Source organism: Sciurus carolinensis, chromosome 10, assembly GCF_902686445.1.
Source record: "Sciurus carolinensis chromosome 10, mSciCar1.2, whole genome shotgun sequence".
Classification (NCBI taxonomy): Eukaryota; Metazoa; Chordata; class Mammalia; order Rodentia; family Sciuridae; genus Sciurus; species Sciurus carolinensis.
Genome location: NC_062222.1, coordinates 84,174,938 through 84,196,525, shown reverse-complemented (window position 1 = coordinate 84,196,525; position 21,588 = coordinate 84,174,938). Strand labels below are relative to the sequence as shown.

At 35.1% G+C, this 21,588-nt stretch overlaps 1 protein-coding gene across 2 annotated transcripts; it reads left to right on the top strand.

Moving 5' to 3' along the window:
- Window positions 1-498: 498 nt before the first annotated feature.
- Window positions 499-13,274, top strand: Enam (enamelin). Of its 2 annotated transcripts, XM_047567450.1 has the most exons (9): window positions 499-528; window positions 659-736; window positions 2,047-2,115; window positions 2,232-2,282; window positions 2,978-3,019; window positions 4,597-4,854; window positions 5,772-5,834; window positions 7,758-7,811; window positions 10,434-13,274. In XM_047567450.1, the coding sequence occupies exons 2-9, from the start codon at window positions 683-685 to the stop codon at window positions 13,272-13,274; spliced, it is 3,432 nt and encodes a 1,143-aa protein (XP_047423406.1). In that variant the 5' UTR covers window positions 499-528; window positions 659-682. The 2 variants fall into 2 exon arrangements, with proteins under 2 accessions (XP_047423406.1, XP_047423405.1); XM_047567449.1 differs by lacking the exon at window positions 499-528 and having other exon boundaries at window positions 683-736; window positions 2,238-2,282.
- Window positions 13,275-21,588: the final 8,314 nt, after the last annotated feature.

Genomic DNA, 21,588 nt, shown 5'->3' with positions numbered 1-21,588 from the left:
AAATAAATGTGTCATGCTCAACTCTCCCTGGCTTCAGCAATTTATGGTCATTTCCACTATAGATCATTAAGAATATATTTCAAAGACAGGCTAACAAAGTTCAAGTAGAAGTTTATTTTTTTATATATTGCAGTTTCCAACCGGCATTGGGTGAGTATTAGATATCGTCAACATAAATTTATAGTGTGCCAAATAATGAACTAAATTCATAGATGTTGACTGATTTCCTTATTGTATTCTTTTATGTTGGTTGTATAATCTGTTTGTAGACTAATCTTCTGATAGAAATTTAAATCTTTGGTTTATTTGGTATGTTTGTTTTTCTTATAGATTTTCTTCCAAACTACTTAGAACTCCTTTAATATTGTGCTTTCATACATTTCCCCATAAGGAAGTCAAGCTTTATCAACAATGCACTAGAAGTATCTCAAAAATACATGCCTGTGTCATTTTCTCTCTGATTTAGCTCTCATCTTAAACTGAAAACAACAGAAGATTAAGTTTGATTTTGAGAACCCTCTACTAAGGGTCTGACAGGATAAAATGGTTAACATGACATGTGCTCCCTTAGAGGTGAAGCTTTGCTATTTGTTTCATGTATTTATTCCGTTTCTATATTTGAGTTTCTTCTCATACTTAATCTTTAATTTTTCCAAAGGCTTATGAAAATTTTGGTGAAAAAATGTTGCTGCTTCAGTGCAGGGATGGAGCCTCTTTTCCTAAGTTACATAACTTGGTGAGTATTTTCACTTATTTTTCCTAATGTCTATTCTATGACACTAGACATTATCAGAAGTATACTTGAGAGTACAAAACACTATTTAAGTATGTCAGAAGAACCAAAGCACATCTGTATTCACAGATGAAGTGGAAGAACTTACACAGTCATTGTATTTCTTAGAAATAAATCACTGAGTATCATTTTCAATTCAAAAAATATCATAGACTTTTATCCAATCATGCACTTTCAAGAGGTAAAGGGAATAAGAGTCATCTAACATAATACACCAATTTTACAAAAGAGAAAGTAAGTGGTATTTTATATTAGTAAAATAAAAGTCCACTTCTCCTTCATGAGTGTACAGAATTATCAAGAATCACTGTGACAGTTTAACTACAGAGATGAAATAGACGATTAAGTGAGAGAAATTAAACATTCAAAGGTTCCCCAAAATCTTCTATAGTCTTAGAAACATTTAGAAAGCACCCACTAGCATTCACTTTATCTTCTTGGTGGTGCTGTAACCCATACCAAACACATGTCACAGCTGTTACATATCTAGAAAAGATAAGTTTACTTTTCTGCCTATTTCTTCCTATTTTCCTGACCAGTCCTTGAGCAGAAATGATTTATTATAATAAGTGATGTTATTTATTATTAGTTTTTAAAATAGTAAAAGGAATAATAGAGGAAAGAAGGAAAAAATAGGATTTTGGAATATTCCAGTTTAACTAGAATGTTAATTAACTTCTATATAATGGAATGTTGTTTATAACATCTTGATAGCACAAAGTCCTAATTTTGGAGCATACACTCATTGAGATTGAGATTATTCCTTAAAGTGAATGTAGTTGGATATTACTATGGCTTTCTAATCCAATTGAGAACTAGAAATTCAAAACCATAAGTATTCCTACCTTTCAGGTAACTTAATTTCTAATTTCCACATCTTAGTGTTAAGAACCATGTTCCAAACATCATCATCCTTTCTTTCTTTTCTCGCTCTCACACTCTCACTCTCTCCTTTATCTTTCCTTTTTTGCAGTGCTGGGGATTTGAACCCTGGGCCTTGTGCTTGCAACGCAAGCACTTTACCAACTGAGCTATATCCCCAGCCCCAATGTCTTTCCTTTTAACTCTGATACTTTCAACAGTTTAGAACAGTACCAGGTAATCCTAGTTTCTTAACATAAGAAAAGAACAGAGACCCCTTGTATTTCTGTACTCTCCTTGACAGATAAGTGAACTGGCACTTACAAAACCACAGAGTGTCTTAAGCACAATTATTTCACAGTCCAAAAATAATACTCAATTTTATATTCTAGGTACCAAGTGGAAGAATGAAGATTCTCCTGGTCTTTCTAGGTCTGCTTGGACATTCTACTGCTATGCCAGTGAGTATTTTTTAAATATCGGGCCTTGTCTTTATGTACTATTGTTGCATAGCTTGGGAATAGCTGTTGGGCTTATTTCAACTGAGGTTCTGCATTTGTCACTGATATTCTCTCAGTTCCAGATGCATATGCCCCGAATGCCTGGATTTAGCAGTAAAAGTGAAGAGGTATGTATGCTCAGTATCAGGGGAAAAGTTTTCCAAGGCCCTATCCTCTAAGTTCAAAAAATTTAGAATACTAGCAAAATCTATGATATTTATAAAATATACTAAATTTCTTGTGAAAAAGGCAAAGGTAGGAAGCGTTGCATGTCTTAAACTCTCAAATCAAGTCAAAGTAATTCCGCCCAGCATGATCCTACCCATGTGCTTCAATATTCCTTTTTAAGGTAAAAGTTGATTTATGTTAAAATTTAGTTGTTAGCTTTTTGGATAACTTTGTTAGCTAACAAAAGTAGCCACTTGTACCAAAGGTTGTTAGAAGGTAGATGCTTAAGTACATAAATATATTTTACATAATTCATACCAGGGATCACTAACCAAATTCAATACACATCAGAAAGAATTATCTTATCATAGAATTGCCTTGTTCTCAAATTCTGAACACCAAATGAATAGAACAGAACATTTTAAAACATCAAAGTAGGCCAGAGGTTTATAATCTATCATTCTATATTGATTCTTCTAAAAATTCTAACTTAAAATGCCCTAGAAGTTTTTATATATACTTATTTTATGTCTGTGTATAACTAGTAAAAGACATTATAATTACTGTTACTTAAAATCAGAAATTCAACTTGCTTATGAATTGTGAATTGACTAAATAAAACGTTTTCCACATTAATGGATTCCTTTCATTGCAGATGATGCGTTTTGGTCAGTTCAACTTTATGAACTCCCCACACGTAAGTTCTTCTTTATAGCATATCTGAGGATTTCTTGTTTAAATCCAGATAACTACAAGGTTAGACTTAGCCAATAGAGAAATTAATAGCTACACACGTTTTAATTACAGTATAATCACTATAAAAGTTTCAAAGGGGAAAATCATTTCGCTTGTCCCCTCTTGCTAAATTTTCCTCCTTTTTCAATACTATTATTCTTTCCCATAACTCAAAATCGTCTCATAATTACAAATGCTCTTCATATCAAAAATATTGGCTCACAGATTGTATGTTCACAATAACAACAAAAATAGCATAGTAGAAAATAACATAATAAATATTTTGGGGGTAGTAAATTTTATTTGGATTGTCTTGAAAGATGACACTAAAATTGTGAAAGAGTTTTTTTTTATTTTATTGTAATAAATGTGGGTTACTCTTCTCACTATGTGTTAATTCTTAAGAAAAAACTAGTACATGAATCAAGTATCAGTCATTTCTTTTGGTGTAATTTCTCCAACAAACTTGCAACAGTCTAATGTGTTACTTTTGACCTGTGGGGTAAAATGATGATGGGCATTGATGGGAGGGCGAACATGAACTTCATCAATTTTCTCTAAATCCTTTTCATTCAAATCATTCTTTCCTGAAGCCCCTTGCCTAAAATCATCATCATTTTCAATATACTCTCCCTCAATTTCTCATTGGTCCAACTCTTTCACATTCTCATTCTTTTTAGTGCCCTTGCCTGTGAGTTGAAGTTTTCAACTTAATTGTCATAAAATCCTGCATCTCAACACAGATTTACAATTTTGCCTTCCATCAATTCTCATAATCTTTGCACTGTATCATAGGTAATCATCCAGCAGATAGTAAGAGACTAATTAATGAAGACTGGAGACAGCAACTGGCATTAAATCAGGGAGGAAATCTTTGAATGGGGATTGATATTGTAAGATTGATATCAATTCATAAATAAGAATTCTCAATTATAACTACTTTTGCTTCCCTGTTCAACCTGGTAACTGTGAAATTCTGATAAAGGCAGAATTAATGAGAACCCCTCTGTAATCAAGAAATATGTGCTCCATATAAGGGTGTTTACACAGACTTTTAATTCTTTCTCTTTTTTGTTTTCTTTCTATTTTTGTTTTGTCTTTGTGTTTTTATTTTTGTTTGTTTTTCTATTTTGCTTTATAGTCTCACTTACTTTATCTTCTTTTTGCTCTTTCTTCTTTTTATCCAGCCTTATCACAAGTCACATGGGTTTTGAGTTGGACATCAAACTCCCTGGAACCTAACTTCTACACCTCTTACCTGAGTCAGGATTTCAAAGTTAGAAAATTATCAAATTCTGAAATAAACTTCTCATTGAATTCTGCCTTTTGGTTAGTTTGCTTTAATAGAAACTGAAGTTCATTTTGGTAACACAATTTTGTAAAAAAGTTCCTGCTAAAGATTCTGAAGTTTCCATTGTTGAGTCAATTTCCATACAATTTTTAAGCTCCTAGGTTGAGTTTTGGAGACTGATATCAGTGGGTAAGAAGAGTCTAAATATCAACCCTAATGCAATTTCACTGTTTTTGCTACTTTTTCAGATGGCACATATGGGCTTTTATGGAAATGGTATGCAAATCCCTCAGCCATTCCCACAGTACCAGATGCCCATGTGGCCTCAGCCACCACCCAATGCATGGCAGAATCCCCCAGCACCCAAACACCAGAGCAAGACTGATCAAACCCAAGAGACACAGAAACCCAACCAAACTCAGCCAAAAAAGCCACCACAAAAACAACCTTTAAAGCAGCCACCACAAGCCACAACTCAAGGCAAAGAAGAAACCCAACCTCCTCAGGTAAGTCTCACCCAGAAAAAAAATCCCAAATTCAAGTCATAAAAAGCCATAAAAGGGATTTGGAGGTCCATATTATCCCTGAATACACACTTCCTCTGAAACTTAATAGGGTTCTATTTTGTGTAATACAATATTTTGTTCTGACATTTATCCAAAATGGTCTAAAGAGTCAACTCCAACCTTGTTTGGTTCAAAATTATTCAAATACATTGACTTAAAGAAGATCCTTTTTAAATGCAGTCAACCTGGTATAACAAAAATGACCACTAAAGGAAGAGTCAAAAAACAAGGGTTAAGTTCTACTCCCAGGTTTTATTGGTTGTATGATCATGAGAAAGTCATTTCACCTTTCTAGACAACTATTTCCTAAGAATAAACTCTATGGTCTCTAAGTCCTTTCCAGATCCACACTTAGATGACCTAAAATTCTGTTCTGATATAAACACTGCTTCCAGTACTTCAGTGCCAAAATAAGGCAAGAAGATGTGCAAATGGGTTTCTCAAGATCTCATCCAATGGCTTTTGGTCATTTATTATCACATACAATTATAGATGTATGGAATACAAAATTGAATAAAAAGACACTCCTGGATTTGAATCCTGGTTTCAACCATTCCCCTACCATGAGATTCTGGGAAAGTGACTTAACTTCTATGAATTTCAGATTCTTAAGTAAAATGGAAATAATAAAAGTACCTATCTTCCATGGTTATCTGAGCATTATATGAATTTAACAATATATAATGTTCAGCACAGTACTTGAAACACAAAGGTTTAATAATATTATCTCTGCCCTAAAACAAAAACACAGTTTAATGCAAAAGGAAATAAATGTCCCCCAAGATTCAAATAAGAGAATTCATTTTTCACTTATTCTTCTCACTTCCACATAACTCTGATTCTTTCTTTCTCTCAAGGCATTCCCACCATTCGGCAATGGACTATTTCCCTATGGCCAACCACCATGGCCAATTCCACAGGTAAAAATGTTTTATCTTTACATTAGAAATAAAAATTAATATTATCATTTTATATCTTAAATTAACACAAGTTCAAATGTTCTAATCCAATGCCACACACCAATCAACAGAATATAAAACTAAAATTATCCCATCTGTAATCATGCAGGAAAATGATAATTTTTTGAATGAATTTTTGCTCAGACTAATTAGTGGCATGAACACTGCCTAAATCACCAAACAGTTATGCCCCAACTTCCCTAAGAAATTAGAAAACACAATGATTGTCTTCATTTAATGTAAGGAAAAATTCAGACTAAATGGAGTTTTAAAAACATAGGGTAAGCTATGATTAAACTAAGATCTTGGGACTGGGTTGTAGCTCAACTAAAAAAAAAATTTTTTAATAAATAAATAAAAATTTTTCCATATCTTACTGTTTCTAGTCACAGATATATCATAATACAGAATCTTCCAAATGATATTTATAAGAATGCTCAAAGAATTATTAAAGTTATAAAGATATTATGTCCATCTACAACTAAAAAATATTTTTAAAACATATGGATGGCAAAATAAACTATTCGAACTAAATTAATAGTAAAGGCTAAATGTCTTTAAAACTAAAAAAACATCAAGATTGTTCATTCAGCTATCCCATGGGTTTTTCTTGTCCACAACTACAATGGAAAGAGTTTATCAATCAGAACAATTCATTTCAAGAAGTATGAGTTTCTTTCTTTCGTTATTTTGTTCTATTTCTTATTTTGTTTTTGGCAGCACTGCGATTGAACCCAAAGGTTCTCTACCACTAAGCTACATCCCCAGCCCTTCTTTTATTTTATTTTTTTAGTTGTAGATGGACACAATACCTTTATTTCATTTATTTATTTTTATGTGAAGCTGAGGATTGAACCCAGTGCCTCACACATGCTAGGCAAGCACTCTACCAATGAGCCACAGCCACAGCCTTCCCCAACCCTTTTTTATTCTTTTATTTTGTGACATGGTCTCCCTAAATTGTCCAGGATGGCCTTCAATTTGGGGTCCTCCTACCTCCTAAATTGCTAGGATTACAGACATGCCACCACACCCTGTAGAGTTCCTTTTTTTTTTTTTTTTCCCATAAAAAAATGATTTCCTTTCACTGGCCATAGTAAACTAAGGAAATTAAAGGAGTTCCAGGTAAAGATTTTTAAAACTGCGTAATTCTCATGCCAAAGTAACTATTAATCTCCTCTACACAGAACTTCTTGAAGGTCTAGCCTGCACGTTGCATATGCTTGTAGTCCCTGTTACTTGAGAGGCTAAGCCAGGAGCATCACAACTTCGAGGCCAGCCTGAGTAACTTAACAAGACCCTGTCTCAAAAAAAAGAAAGTCTATAGGAACCAACTGCTTTTCTAAATCCTCCCACTTCTCAAATCCCTGAACAGAAATTCATCCTCCAAATCTGATTAAGAAAATTAACCCTAAATATGAAGCACATATCTAAAAATAACAACATTATTCAATCTCTATTACTGGATGTCCTAATATGGATGTTTGGGTTTGGATCCTAATATCAATCAAATCTCAATCTCAATATCTCTCATTTTCTCTCAATTCCTCTCCTTCCCTCCCTCCCTCCTCCCGCCCTTTCTCTTTTCTTCTCTCCCTCCCCCAGTGTGTGGCATGTAGCACGTGGCAGCGTGTGATGAGGGGGTGGAGGTTATGAATGCTGAAGGAAATAGGATGGAGTGATGGCTAACAGATGTGGCCATAAAAGTATTTTGAGTTGGATAACTCTTTAATAGTTAGTGAGAACCAATGGCTCAGAAGCTAAAAGTTCACAGTACTAATGTCCAATACTGACTGGAGCTAATTTAACATACCTTCAGTCTTACAAACAAATGGCAGCATAAAAGGGGTTTTCTCTTGTGTTCCCTGCGTTTTCACCTTTCAGAGGGTACCACCACCAGGTTATGGACGTCCACCACTCAGCAATGAAGAAGGAGGAGTAAGTACAAGAAAAGTTACATTGCCTGTTAGAAATTACAGTCTATTAGCTTCTATTTCTTTATCTACATCTAGTAAGAAAGTTCGAATCCAACATAGGAACTTTCTATAGCTCAAGTTCCCAAAAATTAAAAAAAAAAAAAAAAGTGAAACAAATCTAGTCAGTGACCTAAATAAAATGTGATACATCATTTCTCCTCTACACTTATTGAAAGATTTCCCTCACACACTTGGTAAGAAAGCTAATAAGCTTTTATCAAGGTTGATGCTGGACTCAGACAGTGATAAACAGAGAAGAAAGTTAAGAGCATATTACAATGTTATTTTTGGAATGGATTTTAACGATCGTTTAGATCCCTCACTGTATAAATAAACTGAAACCCGGAGAAGATAAATAAGGATTTAATTTTGCCTACTAAGTTAGTGGATGAATTGGACCCAGAATCTAAACCTTTTGATATCCTATCCAATGGTTTTCTACTATATTACACTCTATCACAGGGTACTCTTAAAATATTCCAGCACCATGTCATCAAAGGAGTCATTTTAGCAGTCATGACATAAGACCCCACTCCTAGATCTTACTTCCTCTTTTTCCTAAATATATGATATGTGCTTAATGAAATGCAGAATAGTTTGGTGAGGGGAGGGGAAAACAGTGTCCTTAAACTAATGATAGCAAAGATTACTAAGTCAGTAATGATATAAAGTGCTTTCAGTATTGGGGCTGGGGTTGTAGCTCAGTGGTAGAGTGCTTGCCTAGCATGTGTGAGGTACTAGATTCGATTCTCAGAACCTCATATAAATAAATAAAATGAAAATCCATTGACAACTAAAAAAATTTTAAAGTACTTTAAATATTATAATAACCCCAAATAAAAATGATTCAGATAATTATATACAATCTAACCTAAAAATCGGTACTTCAAATTTTCACAAACATAACATGAGAAAATGAAACAGAATAATTCAGGCAATTAGCATAGGCATTAAGCCCATATTCTACCAGTTGGGGCCACTGCCACCATTGCCTAAATGATGAGGATTTCACCCATCTGTTTCATCATCTCTATCCACAAATGGGGATAAAAAACTTTTTCTTGAAATTGCATTTATTTTGAAAGAAAAATTACACTACCTAAATGCATCACAAATGTCTAGAAACTGATGAAGCTTATGATGATAAATCATTAAATGAAAATTTATTAAGCACTTCCCACTGTGGTACGTACCGGAAAATTAAGATGAAAAGTATATTTTCACTCAAAAACGTCACAAGGGAAAATCAAGTGGGAGAATCCTAGGAAAATGACTGAAATTCAGTGGGATGATTATTATGACAGAAGTTGGTATTGCTGTGGACACCTGGGAGTAGAGCCTAATTCTGCCCGTAGATGTCAGGACAGAGAGGTAGCAGTCAAGTTGAGTCCTGAAGGATGAGTCAAGTGTGTCAAAAAAGGATAAATGTGTAGGTGGGACAAGGCTGGATATGAAGAAGCCAAATGCAAAGTCACTGAAACATAAAATGAATTGAGTTCCTACAAAACTAATAGTAACTGTGATTTATAACTACCTTAAGTAAAAGGAGGAGGAACTGAAGCTGAATGTAATGTTTATAGCTCAGATGATCATAAAAAATTATTTATTATTATTATTATTAATAACACTATTAATTCCCAAGCTCCAGGCACAGAACTTTATATATGTTGTCTCATTTGACCTTCATAACAACCTACAAAGTTGATATTATTTTTGGTTATCTCCATGTTACATTTTTTAGCACCAAGCTGTACTGCTTTCTATGTTATGCTGAAGGATTTATAGTTTATCCTATAAAGTATAGGGAACTTTAAATACATTTATATTAAAAGAGGAAAGTGGCAAGATTTTCACATGCCCGTCCCTAGCCTTCACTACTCTGATGGCAACTGAGAGGCAAGATTAGATAGAGGAAAGTAAGGTTACATACAGCTGTAGGCATTAAGAAAACCATTACAACAGTTCAGTAGTACTGGGGATAAAGTTGAGACAGGATGAAAGTTTAGATTTTCTAGGACTTGGTAATTAACTGTCTGGGGAAATAAGGGTGAGAGCAGAAAACTGGGGAACAGAGTTGATATTGCTTCTTAAATATAGAATTTTGAAGAAGGGGTTTTAGAGGAGATAAGCCCAGTTCTGGGTGTATTCACTTAGAAGTACTCATCTGATCTTTAGTGAAGCAGCCTTGCTGTCTCACCTTCAAGAGAAACTATTGTGGGACAGTTATGCCTTTGAGGGTTATCAGCATGGACTCCTACTGAAAGTATTAGCAATGCAAACTGCTCAAGGTATGTGTGTAAAACAAGAACAGCAAAATGAGGAGCATAAAGGATGGAATAAAAATATAAAAATTTAAAATTCTTCAGATTGAAAATCTAGGCCAGAAAGAATACCAGAAGAGAAAACCAAAAATGGGCAGACAGGTCATGGAAATAAAAGAAGAATCAAATTTCAAGAAATAAAGCACAGTCAATTAAGTTAAAAGAAGCATGTGGCTGATAAGATTTCCCTATTACATTATGAAATTCCAAGCAACACCATAATGGGAAGCAATAATTACTGATTTTCATTTCCTTTCCTACAGAATCCTTATTTTGGATATTTTGGATATCATGGCTTTGGGGGTCACCCTCCTTATTATTCAGAAGAGATGTTTGACGATATTGAAAAACCCAAAGAAAAAGATCCTCCTAAAACTGAGAGCCCGCCCACAGAACCCTCAGCTAATTCAACAGTTACTGAGACTAATTCTACCCAACTAAATCCTGGAAGAAGTCAAGGTGGAAATGACACCCACCCACCAGGAAATAATGCCCCTGGATCCAACCCTGGGAGCAACCCTACAGCTCAAAATGGTGTCCTTCCTCCCCCTTCAGTTAATGTTTCAGGCCAGGGAGTGCCCAGAAGTCAAATCCCATGGAGACCAAGTCAGCCAAATATTTATGAAATGTATCCAAATCCTAACATCCGAAATTCTCCTACAGGAAGACAGTGGCAATCCACTGGTACTGCCATGGGACAGAGACAATATGGGCCTCTTTACCGAAATCAACAAGTTCAAAGGGGTCCTCGGTGGAATTCCTTTGCTTGGGAAGGCAAACAAGCAGCTCGTCCAGGACATCCAACTTATCGCAAAGCTTACCCTCCCACTTCTAGAGTCAATTACCCCAATTATGCAGGAAATCCAGCAAATTTCAGAAGAAAGCCTCAGGCGCCAAATAAACACCTAATGGGAACCAGTGGTGTCCCATTAGGCCCAAAACAGGCTACTGTTAGTCGCAACGAAAAAATCCAAAATCCAAAGGAAAAATCATTAGGTCAAAAAGATAGAATAGTCAGTCCTACAAAGGATACAGCTGGTGCTTGGAAAACCTCTCAACATCATGGAATTAATAAACCAAATTATAAATTACCTCGCCCTGAGGACAATATGCTAAGTCCAAATTTTAATTCTATTGATCAACGTGAAAATTCTTATTATCCAAGAGGAGACTCCAGAAGAGCACCAAGTTCTGATGTACAAACCCAAAGTCAGAATTTGCCCAAAGGTATTGCTTTAGAGCCAAGAAGAATTCCATATGAATCAGAAACTCATCAGCCTGAATTAAAGCACAGTACACAACAGCCTGTATACCCTGAGGAAATCCCCTCTACTACAAGAGAACATTTTCCTACTATAAGAAATACTTGGAACAACAAAGAAATCCCTCCACACTTTAAGGAAAGTCCTGGGAGGCAGGAAGAACATTTGATGCATCCTTCCCAAGGCTCTAGAGGAAGTGTTTTCTACCGTGAATATAACCCCTATTATCCCAGGGGAAATTTGCCATACATTAGAAGCAATACCTGGGATGAGAGAATTGATTCTCCCAACACTATAAGGCAACCAGAAAATCCACGGTACTCTATGAATACTCCAGTCCAGAAAGAGACAGTTCGTTATAATGAAGAGGACCCAATTGATCCAACTGGAGATGAATCTTTTCCAGGACGAAGTAAATGGGGTGAGGAAGAGTTGAGCGTTAAAGGAAACCCAACAGTTAGGCTCTATGAAGGAGAGCAATATCCTTCAAATCAACCAAAGGAGTATCTTCCTTATTCCTTAGATAATCCAGCAAAACCCAGGGAAGAATTTCCTTATAGTGAATTTTATCCCTGGAGCGCAGATGAGACTTTTTCATATAATCCAGGTCCCACTATATCACCACCTGTGGAAAACAGGGGCTATTATGGTAATAATGCTATCGGAGAAGAAGAAAGCACTCTCTTTCCTTCATGGAACTCCTGGGACCAGAGGATTCAAACCCAAGGACAGAAAGAAAGAGAGTCATATTTTAACAGAAATTTCTGGGATCAGGCAACAAATTCATACAAAGCTAGTCTACCAGATCAGAGAGAGAACCATCCCTATTCCAGTAACTCCCCAGCTGGGCTTCAGAAAAATCCAACATGGCATGAAGGTGAGAATTTGAACTATGACATGCAAATTACTAGTTTAAATTCACCAGAGAAAGAACATTTGGCTTTCCCAGACTTCATTCCTCAAAGTTACCCATCAGGACAAAAAGAAGCACATTTATTTCACCACAACCAAAGAGGTTCCTGCTGTGCTGGTGGCTCCATGGGACACAAGGACAATCCACTGGCTCTTCAAGATTACACTCCATCTTATGGTCTTGCACCAGGGGAGAACCAAGACACCAACCCTGTGTACACAGAAAGTACTCATACCAAGCATACAAGGCCTATTGTCACCCCAACAAGCATTCTCCCTGTCGAAAGAAACAGCTCAGAGAAGAATCTGCCTGGGGAAAGCCAAAACTCAAGTCCTTTTAGAGATGATGTGTCCACTCTGAGGAAGAACACACCATGTTCTGTAAAGAATCAACTGGGCCAAATGGGAATGATGTCCTCTCCTGAAGCTAGCTCTCCTCAATCAAAAAATACACCTTGTCTCAAGAATGATCTTAGAGATGGGAACAATATTCTGGAACAAATTTTTGAAAGCAACCAGCTGAATGAAAGAACAGTTGACCTTACTCCTGAGCAGCTTGTTATTGGGACACCTGACGAAGGCCCCAAGCCTGAAAGCATACAAAATGAAGTCCAAGAAAATGAGGATGAGAGACAGCAACAAAGACCACCTAGCATCATTCGCTTACCCTGCTTTGGCTCCAAATTAGCAAAACTTCACTCTGCCAGCCCTGGAACTCCGTCTAGTAATGGAAGGCAAGGCCAATTTGATGGGGATCTAACTATACCTACTGAAAATCCTAATACATTGGTTGGGTTAGCTACTGAGGAACCATTTAAGAATATAAATGTAGACCAACTTAATGCAGATGAACACACTCCATTTGAATCCTTTCAAAGAGGGACCAATCCACAGGACCATATACAAGACTGCTTACTACTTCAGGCCTAGGGATTATTTCAATCAAACGTTCTTGGGGAAGGAAAATAACTAATCTTCTACACCAGTGGTTCACAAACTTCAGCCCCATCCAAGACTTAATTATTTGACCTTCTTTGTGACCCTTAAGTTTTCCCCCATCAATAGGAATAATGGCTCAGGTGAAGTGAATGAGATTGGACCTTTGGGGGTAGCTGGATCCAGCACTTTCACATATTAAGTGCAGACATAAGGAAAAGCATGAAGGCCATGACCACCCCTGCCCCGAAACTTGGAAACTACTCCTCTAGGTTTGTTTCCTTTTTTTCTTGATGATTCTCTCTTTCTCTCAAAGTTCCCTACTCGCAAAATAGTTTGGTTTTGCATGTCTGAAAGGCAGATGAACTTTTCATTTTATATACGGAGATCTAAATATCAGTTTAGTCCTGATGCACTCTACGTTTCTTTTGTGTGTGTTGGTTTTTGTCAGGTTTTTTCCTAGTTAATATTTTTGGCATTCTTTTATTCCAGTGTCTCTCTCTTTACTTTTATCATTTACTTTCTTACCTTCCTTCTTTTCTTTCTCCCTCAACCATTCTATATTTAGCTTTCTAATTTTTCTTCTTATCTTTTTCTGTATCACTTCTCACATACTAAGAAAGTTAGCTTTAACCATCATTAATCTCTTCTTTATGTTCCTCCATTATATGTTCCTCTTTCCATTTTCATATTGTTTCCTACTGTATCACTTGCCAATTAATCACTGTTCTCTGACTCCATTTTCCCCCTCAATTTCTCCTTTTCCTGCTATGCCATTTTCATATCTTAAGACAGAATGTCACTTCCCCACTTTTTGCATCTCAATTCTACTCTAATTTTTCCTTGATTCAGCCAAACCTTAACTGTAGGATATATTTAGGAAATGGTAGACACTGACACTTACTTATAATTTTAATTTTCTCATGATCTCTATCAGGTAGACAGCTCAGTTAGAGAAACCAATTCCAGGAGAAGGGAAGACAGGTTAGTTACCAGAACCAGAAGCCTAGGGGAAAGGCTTAGAAAAGTAGAGAATGAAGAACTGAATAAACTGTCACTCTGGGATTATGTATCCAGAAAAATAGAGTAGGATTTGCCATAGCCTATTGCCAATTTGTAATCTGCAGGATCTATAGAGGACATTTCAAGAAACACTGTCTTATGCAGATAAAAAACACTAAACGTTTAGTTTTCTTTACTAGTTCAGTATAAGTGATTCCACCAACATATGCTACCACTAAAATGCTTATTCTTCATGTCCTTGTAGGATTATTCACAGGCACAGTTTCTTGGTGTCTTAATTAAATAGTGTAAATTATTTTGTAAAGTAGGTATTTCTATATTGCCTTGCTTAGAATACATCTGAGTTTTTTATTATTTTATTTTATTTTATTTTTGCTTTTACTAAAGGCATTTTGGTCTATTATCTGGACATTGCTTACCTAGAGGAATAAAATTCTCAAATTACCTAGAAAGTTAACTTCTAATCCTAGGAGTTCTTGGGAGAAAATTTCCCAGAACATATTTCACATGATCTCAGAAATTTAGGGAAAAACAATGTTAAAATTTCCTGAGAAAAGAAACTTTACACTTGAATTTTCTAAAGTATCTAGCATGGTGTCTTGACCACAGAAGATACCCAGTAAATATTTTTTGATTGACTGATTTCTTAATGGTTTTCAACATTTGCATGAAAACACTATAGAACACTTTTCCTGCAGGTGAACTGTATGGGATGCTGAATAAGACACCACATTCTGTAGCTTAATATATTCAGCAACATTTGCATCATAGAATTATAGATTATGTATGCCATCTACTAGCTTCTAATTCCTCCCCATGTCATTAGTTTTATACTTTAGTCAATATTGAAAAATCATTAACTTAATCTGTATAAAACTGTCTTTTGAGAATACCACCTCAAAATAAAACATTATATTTCACTACTTTTTAAAATAATTTTTATCTCAATATGAATACTTTCACTGTGAAATACACACTTTGTATTTCACTAAAACATGAGTCATGTGGTCATTTTGGCAAGTCAGTTGACTCATCTACAATTGTGAGGTACTACTACTTAAGTCATCATCTGATATCTCTGTAATGCAAAATGTAAAAAGCACTGTGTGACTAGAAACATCTAATGAATTTGAGAACATACTGTACAAAGAAGGGAAAGTGTTCCTGTAGAAAATGATTTTATCTCATGAGCGCACCTATGCTTCTGCAAGCCTCAATACCAGAACTGAGTTACTTATATTAAAACAATTAATCACTGTGTGCCCTAAGTTAGGGTCACTCAGTAAAGATGGGAGGCTCTGAAAATGATCCCCTTGCTCAAGCATCCCCACCCCACCACTACTGCCCAACTACGATAGTGAGTTCCTACATCTAGCAGTCATCACCTGCTGATTTTAAAATGACTGGTTATAACTTCAGTTGATAAAGTAAACAAAAAGAAGAAAATAATATCAGAGGATTACAAACACAGAAGATAATACAACAAGACTAATACGCACCTGTCTTATAATGTTTCTGTCACACATTTTGTGACAGACTTGTCTAGAGGCATTGCTCCTGTTGACTTAAGAAATCTTGCAGTCTGTCATTCTATGTGGGAGGCAAAGTAGAATGAAGAAATGTTGGGTTCCATGAAACCTCTGAAAATTTAGCCTAGCAACCACTATCATGGAGATTCTTCCTTTGACTTTTTGAAGCACCTAGGGATGTAGATAACACATTCCATTTTGTTCATTCACATTACTCTTAACTTTACACATCTTTAACAAGAACTTTGAATTATTTATTACTTACTTACACAAATCTCTGCCCATTTGTTTCCTCTTTCCTCACTCCTATCTCGGTCAGTCATGACCTTAAGAAACCTAAAAACCATCCTGCCCTCTGAAAACCAAACTTCATTTCTAAGAACCAGAAATAATGTACTTTAAATCAACAGGCCTGTCCCTCCTTCACAAAACTATAAAGGTTTCAGGGTGACTCAAGCCAACAGTTAATTAAAACTCAGATGAAAAACGCAATTGATGGAAAATAGAGTATTACCATTTCACAAAATACGGTATTTGGTTTTAACCACCTCTTCTTCTTTGCCTCTTCACCTCACCCCATTCCAGTAACAATCACTGGATCTTTTTCTCCTTTTGAATTTACAGTTAATGCAATTTACAAACATGATTCAGCAGGTAACAATGAAAATTTCAATTCTAGCAGCAAAGAACAAGCAAGGAGGAAGCCAAGCTGTAATATGACACAGACAAAAATTGTGAAATAGATGGTGACTAGTCACCTCCCCAACCAACGTTCCCTGCTCTTCTAGTGCCCCATTTCATCTGCCTGAGCACCCAGCTCCCTCCATTTCTGCATTTCATGAGTCTATATATTAATTACCTCGGAACTTATCCAAATAACCATATTTAATTTTTTTCTGCACTGTATGACACATGTACTTGTTATAGCTAAATCTGGTAAAAAGATTTTTTTCTCAAGCGTTGACTATAGGATATAGTCTTCCCAGACCATCCACCATTCCCTTAAAGAGTGTCTAATCACAGTGTATTTAGTGAAGGATAATGGCAGAACTTTTTGTTGGTAGAGGACCTGTCAGTCCCTTAGTTGTTAAACCAAATTGGCAATTGCCTCCTTTATCTAGGATTTAGGCTGTTTTCTGATAGTGATATATGCCATACCAGCATTTCTCAAGTTTTAATGTGCACATGAATCTTGGCAAAATGCAGATTTTAATTCAGGAAATTTGGAACAGGGTCCACTGTTTTGTAGTATTAACATGCTCCCAGGTGATGATGGCTTAACATGTTGGTGGATAAAATGTGGGTGGCAAAGTGCTAGGTGGTTTCCCTTAAGTAAGTGATAACTGTACATTTACCAGGGAAGAGACAGAAAGATCTTGATCACAAAAAAACTAAATAGCATCAGTTGAGTGGATGTGTATAAATGAAGAATGTACGTGAGAAATCTAATAGATAACACAAAGATAGAGAGGAACACAGATCCTCTCTCTATTCCTACATCTGTTATGCTTCCTCCTGGCTCTTTGCCTGGCTCATGTATTCCAGAATTTTCTACTCTCATCTGTGAAAACCTTATTCAGTTAAAATATTCTCCAAGATTATCCCAAACCTAATATCCCCAGTGTCCCCGAAAGTTCACAGTACATCATCTTTCATATTTAATTACTTTTGTCCTATATCATGTGCTCATTTTTTCCTGTATTAGTCTTGCCTATAAAAGAAGCAGGAAAATTTCTAAAAAGTGAGGTCAGTTCTTATTTCTCTTATGTATCACTCATAGTAATTGGCACTGTGCTGGGCACAGAGTAGAGGTTAAGTAAACTTCACTTTCTCTTTAAATACATAGGTAAAGTAATAAAATTTTATAAATTCCCCAAAATTAATAATTGAAATATTAAAATTAATAATCACTAACATTTTTATAATTTAAAATATGCACTGTTTGTAGAATATCTAGAAAATACTAAAAAGGGAAACAAAAATAATATTTTGTCCTATTTCCCACAAGTCTTTTCTCATGTATGTATATGGAGTTGTTCTTAAAGTCATTCTTTTATGTAATATCCTAATTTTTCTCTTTGCATTGTATAAGCAATTTCTATAAGATTAAAAATATTTTTAAATTTCATTTGTATTGTCTGTAAAATATTCAAGTATGTCTATATTATCATTCCCTTCATGATAAACTTAAAGCTCTTTATGGACTTTTTCTATCATAAGTAATGTCATGATAAATATCTCTATTCCTCTTTGTAACTCTGGTTATTTCCTCGGAATTACTGGGGGAAATGATCTGAAAATGTGTTCAGACAGAATAATTGAGAGCACTGACTTTTACAGTCTTTAATCCAATTATCAGTTCTCCATATAGTACTTATAAAATTTTAAACAAGTTAGTTCTCTTCACATTTCAGTTTTATCATTTGTAAAATGAAGATAGTGAATTTTTCATCGGGCAGTAAACATTAGCTAAACATGCATATACATTGTACTTCATAAATTAACCACTAGGTGGAAGTGTAGGATTATAATTCTAAAGCAATTACCAGCTGCAGCAGAATCAATTTCTCCAGCTGCACCACAGTACTATTTAATCACCACGACTGGGGATAGAATTCAGTAATCTGCTCTAAGGAGTCCTCCAGGTTATTCTCATGCACTCTAAAGTTTGAGGATCGCTGATCTCATATATACCTTCATTTTCATTGGTTTATTGCCTTGGCAGAGAAAAAGTCAAAAGACAACTGAAACATAGTAACAACTGCAATTTACAGTGGATTATTCCCCACTTCACCCCTGACGATCAAACAAGTTTTATTATGGAAAAATTCAGAGTAATTCAGTACAAAAGCTGTACTGTCACATACATACATACATTCATACATACGTAGGGGATGTATCCTAATTTTTATAAAAATCTACAAGACATTACTTTTATTTCCATTTTTAAAAAGAGGAAAACACCTTTAAATTGAATTAACTTGCCCAATGTCATCTAGTCTGTATTCCAATTTAGGCTGTGGATTTACCCACCAGATTATATAATACACCACTACTCCAAAGCAAAGACCTGGAAGTCCATTAAAGAGTAATTATCCTATCCCATTGTTCCCAGGTCAAGAAGTATGTGCATGTCTACTTATGAGTGTGCATAATCTGTATATTTGTGATTGTATAAGTGTAACTATGGTTCATTTTGAATATCAAGTCACATAAAACCATTAAAAAATTACAATAGTCTTAAAGTGAAAACTGAGTGTTTAGCTTGGGTCTATTGGTTTCTAAGAGCTTGGCACAAAGAGTTATTACTCTAATTGTTAATTCATTTTCTTTTAATCTGGCTGGTGCTGAGTGTGCTCACTTGGACAAATGGTTTACTTATCAAGACCTATGCAGATGAAAGAAAAACATTTCTCACCAAAGTTACCTACTTTTGCCTGTCTTTTAAAAATGTTATTCCTTTCATTCAAACTTTAAAACAACATATAGAAGTTAGGCATGCAGTGCATGCCTGTAATCCCAGCTACTCAGGAGGCTAAGGCAGGAGAACAAGTTTGAGGCCAGTCTGGCAACTTAGAAAGACCGTATCTCAAGATTTTTTTCAAATAATTTTAAGACGTGGTGGAGTTGTTGAGAATGTAGCTCTATAGTAGACTGCCCCTGGGTGCAATCCCAGAGTAAGTGCAAAATCAATCCATCACAAAAAGTGTACAAATGATACATTAAACACAAAATGCCACATGAGCTGCAAGAAAATGTTACAGTGAACATGACTATCTAAGAACCTCAAATGATGTTTGTTAAAGTATGGGAGAGAAAAGAAATAAATAAATATAGGTGAGTGATTGAGAGTTTTCATTACCATTTACTAGACATGGGAACAAGTCAAATTGCTATTTACCCACTGAGTTAGCATTCTCCTTTATAATATGAAAATAATACCCCAAAACATATTATGAAGATTAAATGAGAGGACACAAGTAAATTATTTGGCATGTGAAGAAATGCAATGTTCAGTATCATCATTAAATCAGACAGATCATAATTAGATATTATGTTAATTCAAACCCTGTATATACAGATTGTGAGATGAGATTTGTTAGGAAAATACCTGTGTGGGAAAATGGGGAGGGAGCCAAAGGCTAGGAAAGCCATCAGACTGACGCAGGTCCTACCCATGTGGGGAAAAAAAAAAAAAAAATATATATATATATATATATGTATATATATGTATATGTATATATATATATATATATATACAGTAGGAAGGAAGACTAGGTAGGTAATATCTAATGGTAATGCAGTGCTAAAAAAATTTCAGCAAAGCTGAAGGACAGTCTCCAAGTCAGTAGTTCATCAGAAGAATCTTCTATCCCCAGAAACTGGCCTTAGTTTGCCACACTCACTCATCATTGACTGGGCATCGGATAGGAAAGCATGACCTCACAAAAACAGTGAGGGATATTAAAACCATAAGTCAATTATGCTCCTTAAAGAACAAATAAGTTAAAGAACAAATAAGTTTCATGACTGACGCATTAATTGCCTAGTGAACCCCTGCTGAATGTTCTACTAAAACAAGCAAACATGAAGGAAGCTAACAGGAAGGCTTTACTCTTTCTTCATTAACTCTCATTTAGGAGTCATCAGCTACTCTGAATTTTTATTGAATGAGTAAATATTTATAAAGCACTGAGATTGACACTTAGTGCTGAATTGTTATTAACTTGATGATCTTAGAATTTAACTGAACTTCTGAAAGAAAGACCTGCAGGATTATAAATTTGCCATCCACTTCCAGCTAGTATTTAATGAGGTATAATGCTGGAATAAGTATCTTTCATACAAGAATTGAAAATGTAATAGCAAAATTATTTCCTGTTGGGTACACAGAGAAACTAAGGCAAAGATAAAAAGAGAGTAGAAGAAATTCTTTAAAAGTAGTCCCCCATAAATTCTCATAACATTTTTTAAAAAATATTTTTAGTTGTAGATGGACACAATACCTTTATTGTATTTATTTATTTTTTATGTGGTGCTGAGAATCGAACCCAAGTGACTCACTCATGCTAGGCAAGTGCTCTACCACTAAGCTACAACCCTGGCCCCCTCAACATTTTAGAGCCTATTTCTTTGTCTTTATCACCTTCTGCCAAATAATTATAATTCTTTATGTATATATATTGTCTCAACTCATGTTTATTCATTCAATTAATACATATTGAGAGCCTCTATGTGCCAGATAAAGCTCAAGATGCTAGGAACATAAAAAAATGGGCAAAATAAAACTGCCTGTCCTTGTGGAGATTATACTCTAAAAAGGGGAAACAGACCAGAAACATGATAAATAGGTAAATTATGTAAGTCTGCTTAAAGGTGATAAATACATGGGAAGAATAAATCAAAAGAAAGGAATAAGAGGTTTTTTTCTAATTAAAATTTTAATTTTTTAAGAAATAGAGTGGCTCTAACAGAGAACTTAGAGAAATCTAGGGAATGAGCAATAATGGTGATTTTCTTAAGCTTAATCACCATAGAACAGTTTTATGCAATAGATTAATAGTTAAAAACATTTACTAATTAAATGAAATTCAAAAACAGTTAAAACCACTTTCTAAATCAAATATCAATAAATAATGTATATGAAAACTATTATTCCTACTGACACACAAGAGAGTCCCATCCTTATCCTTAAAGAAAAGCTGAATATCAATATAATCACAATCGAAGTTACTAAAACAACTATCATTATTTTA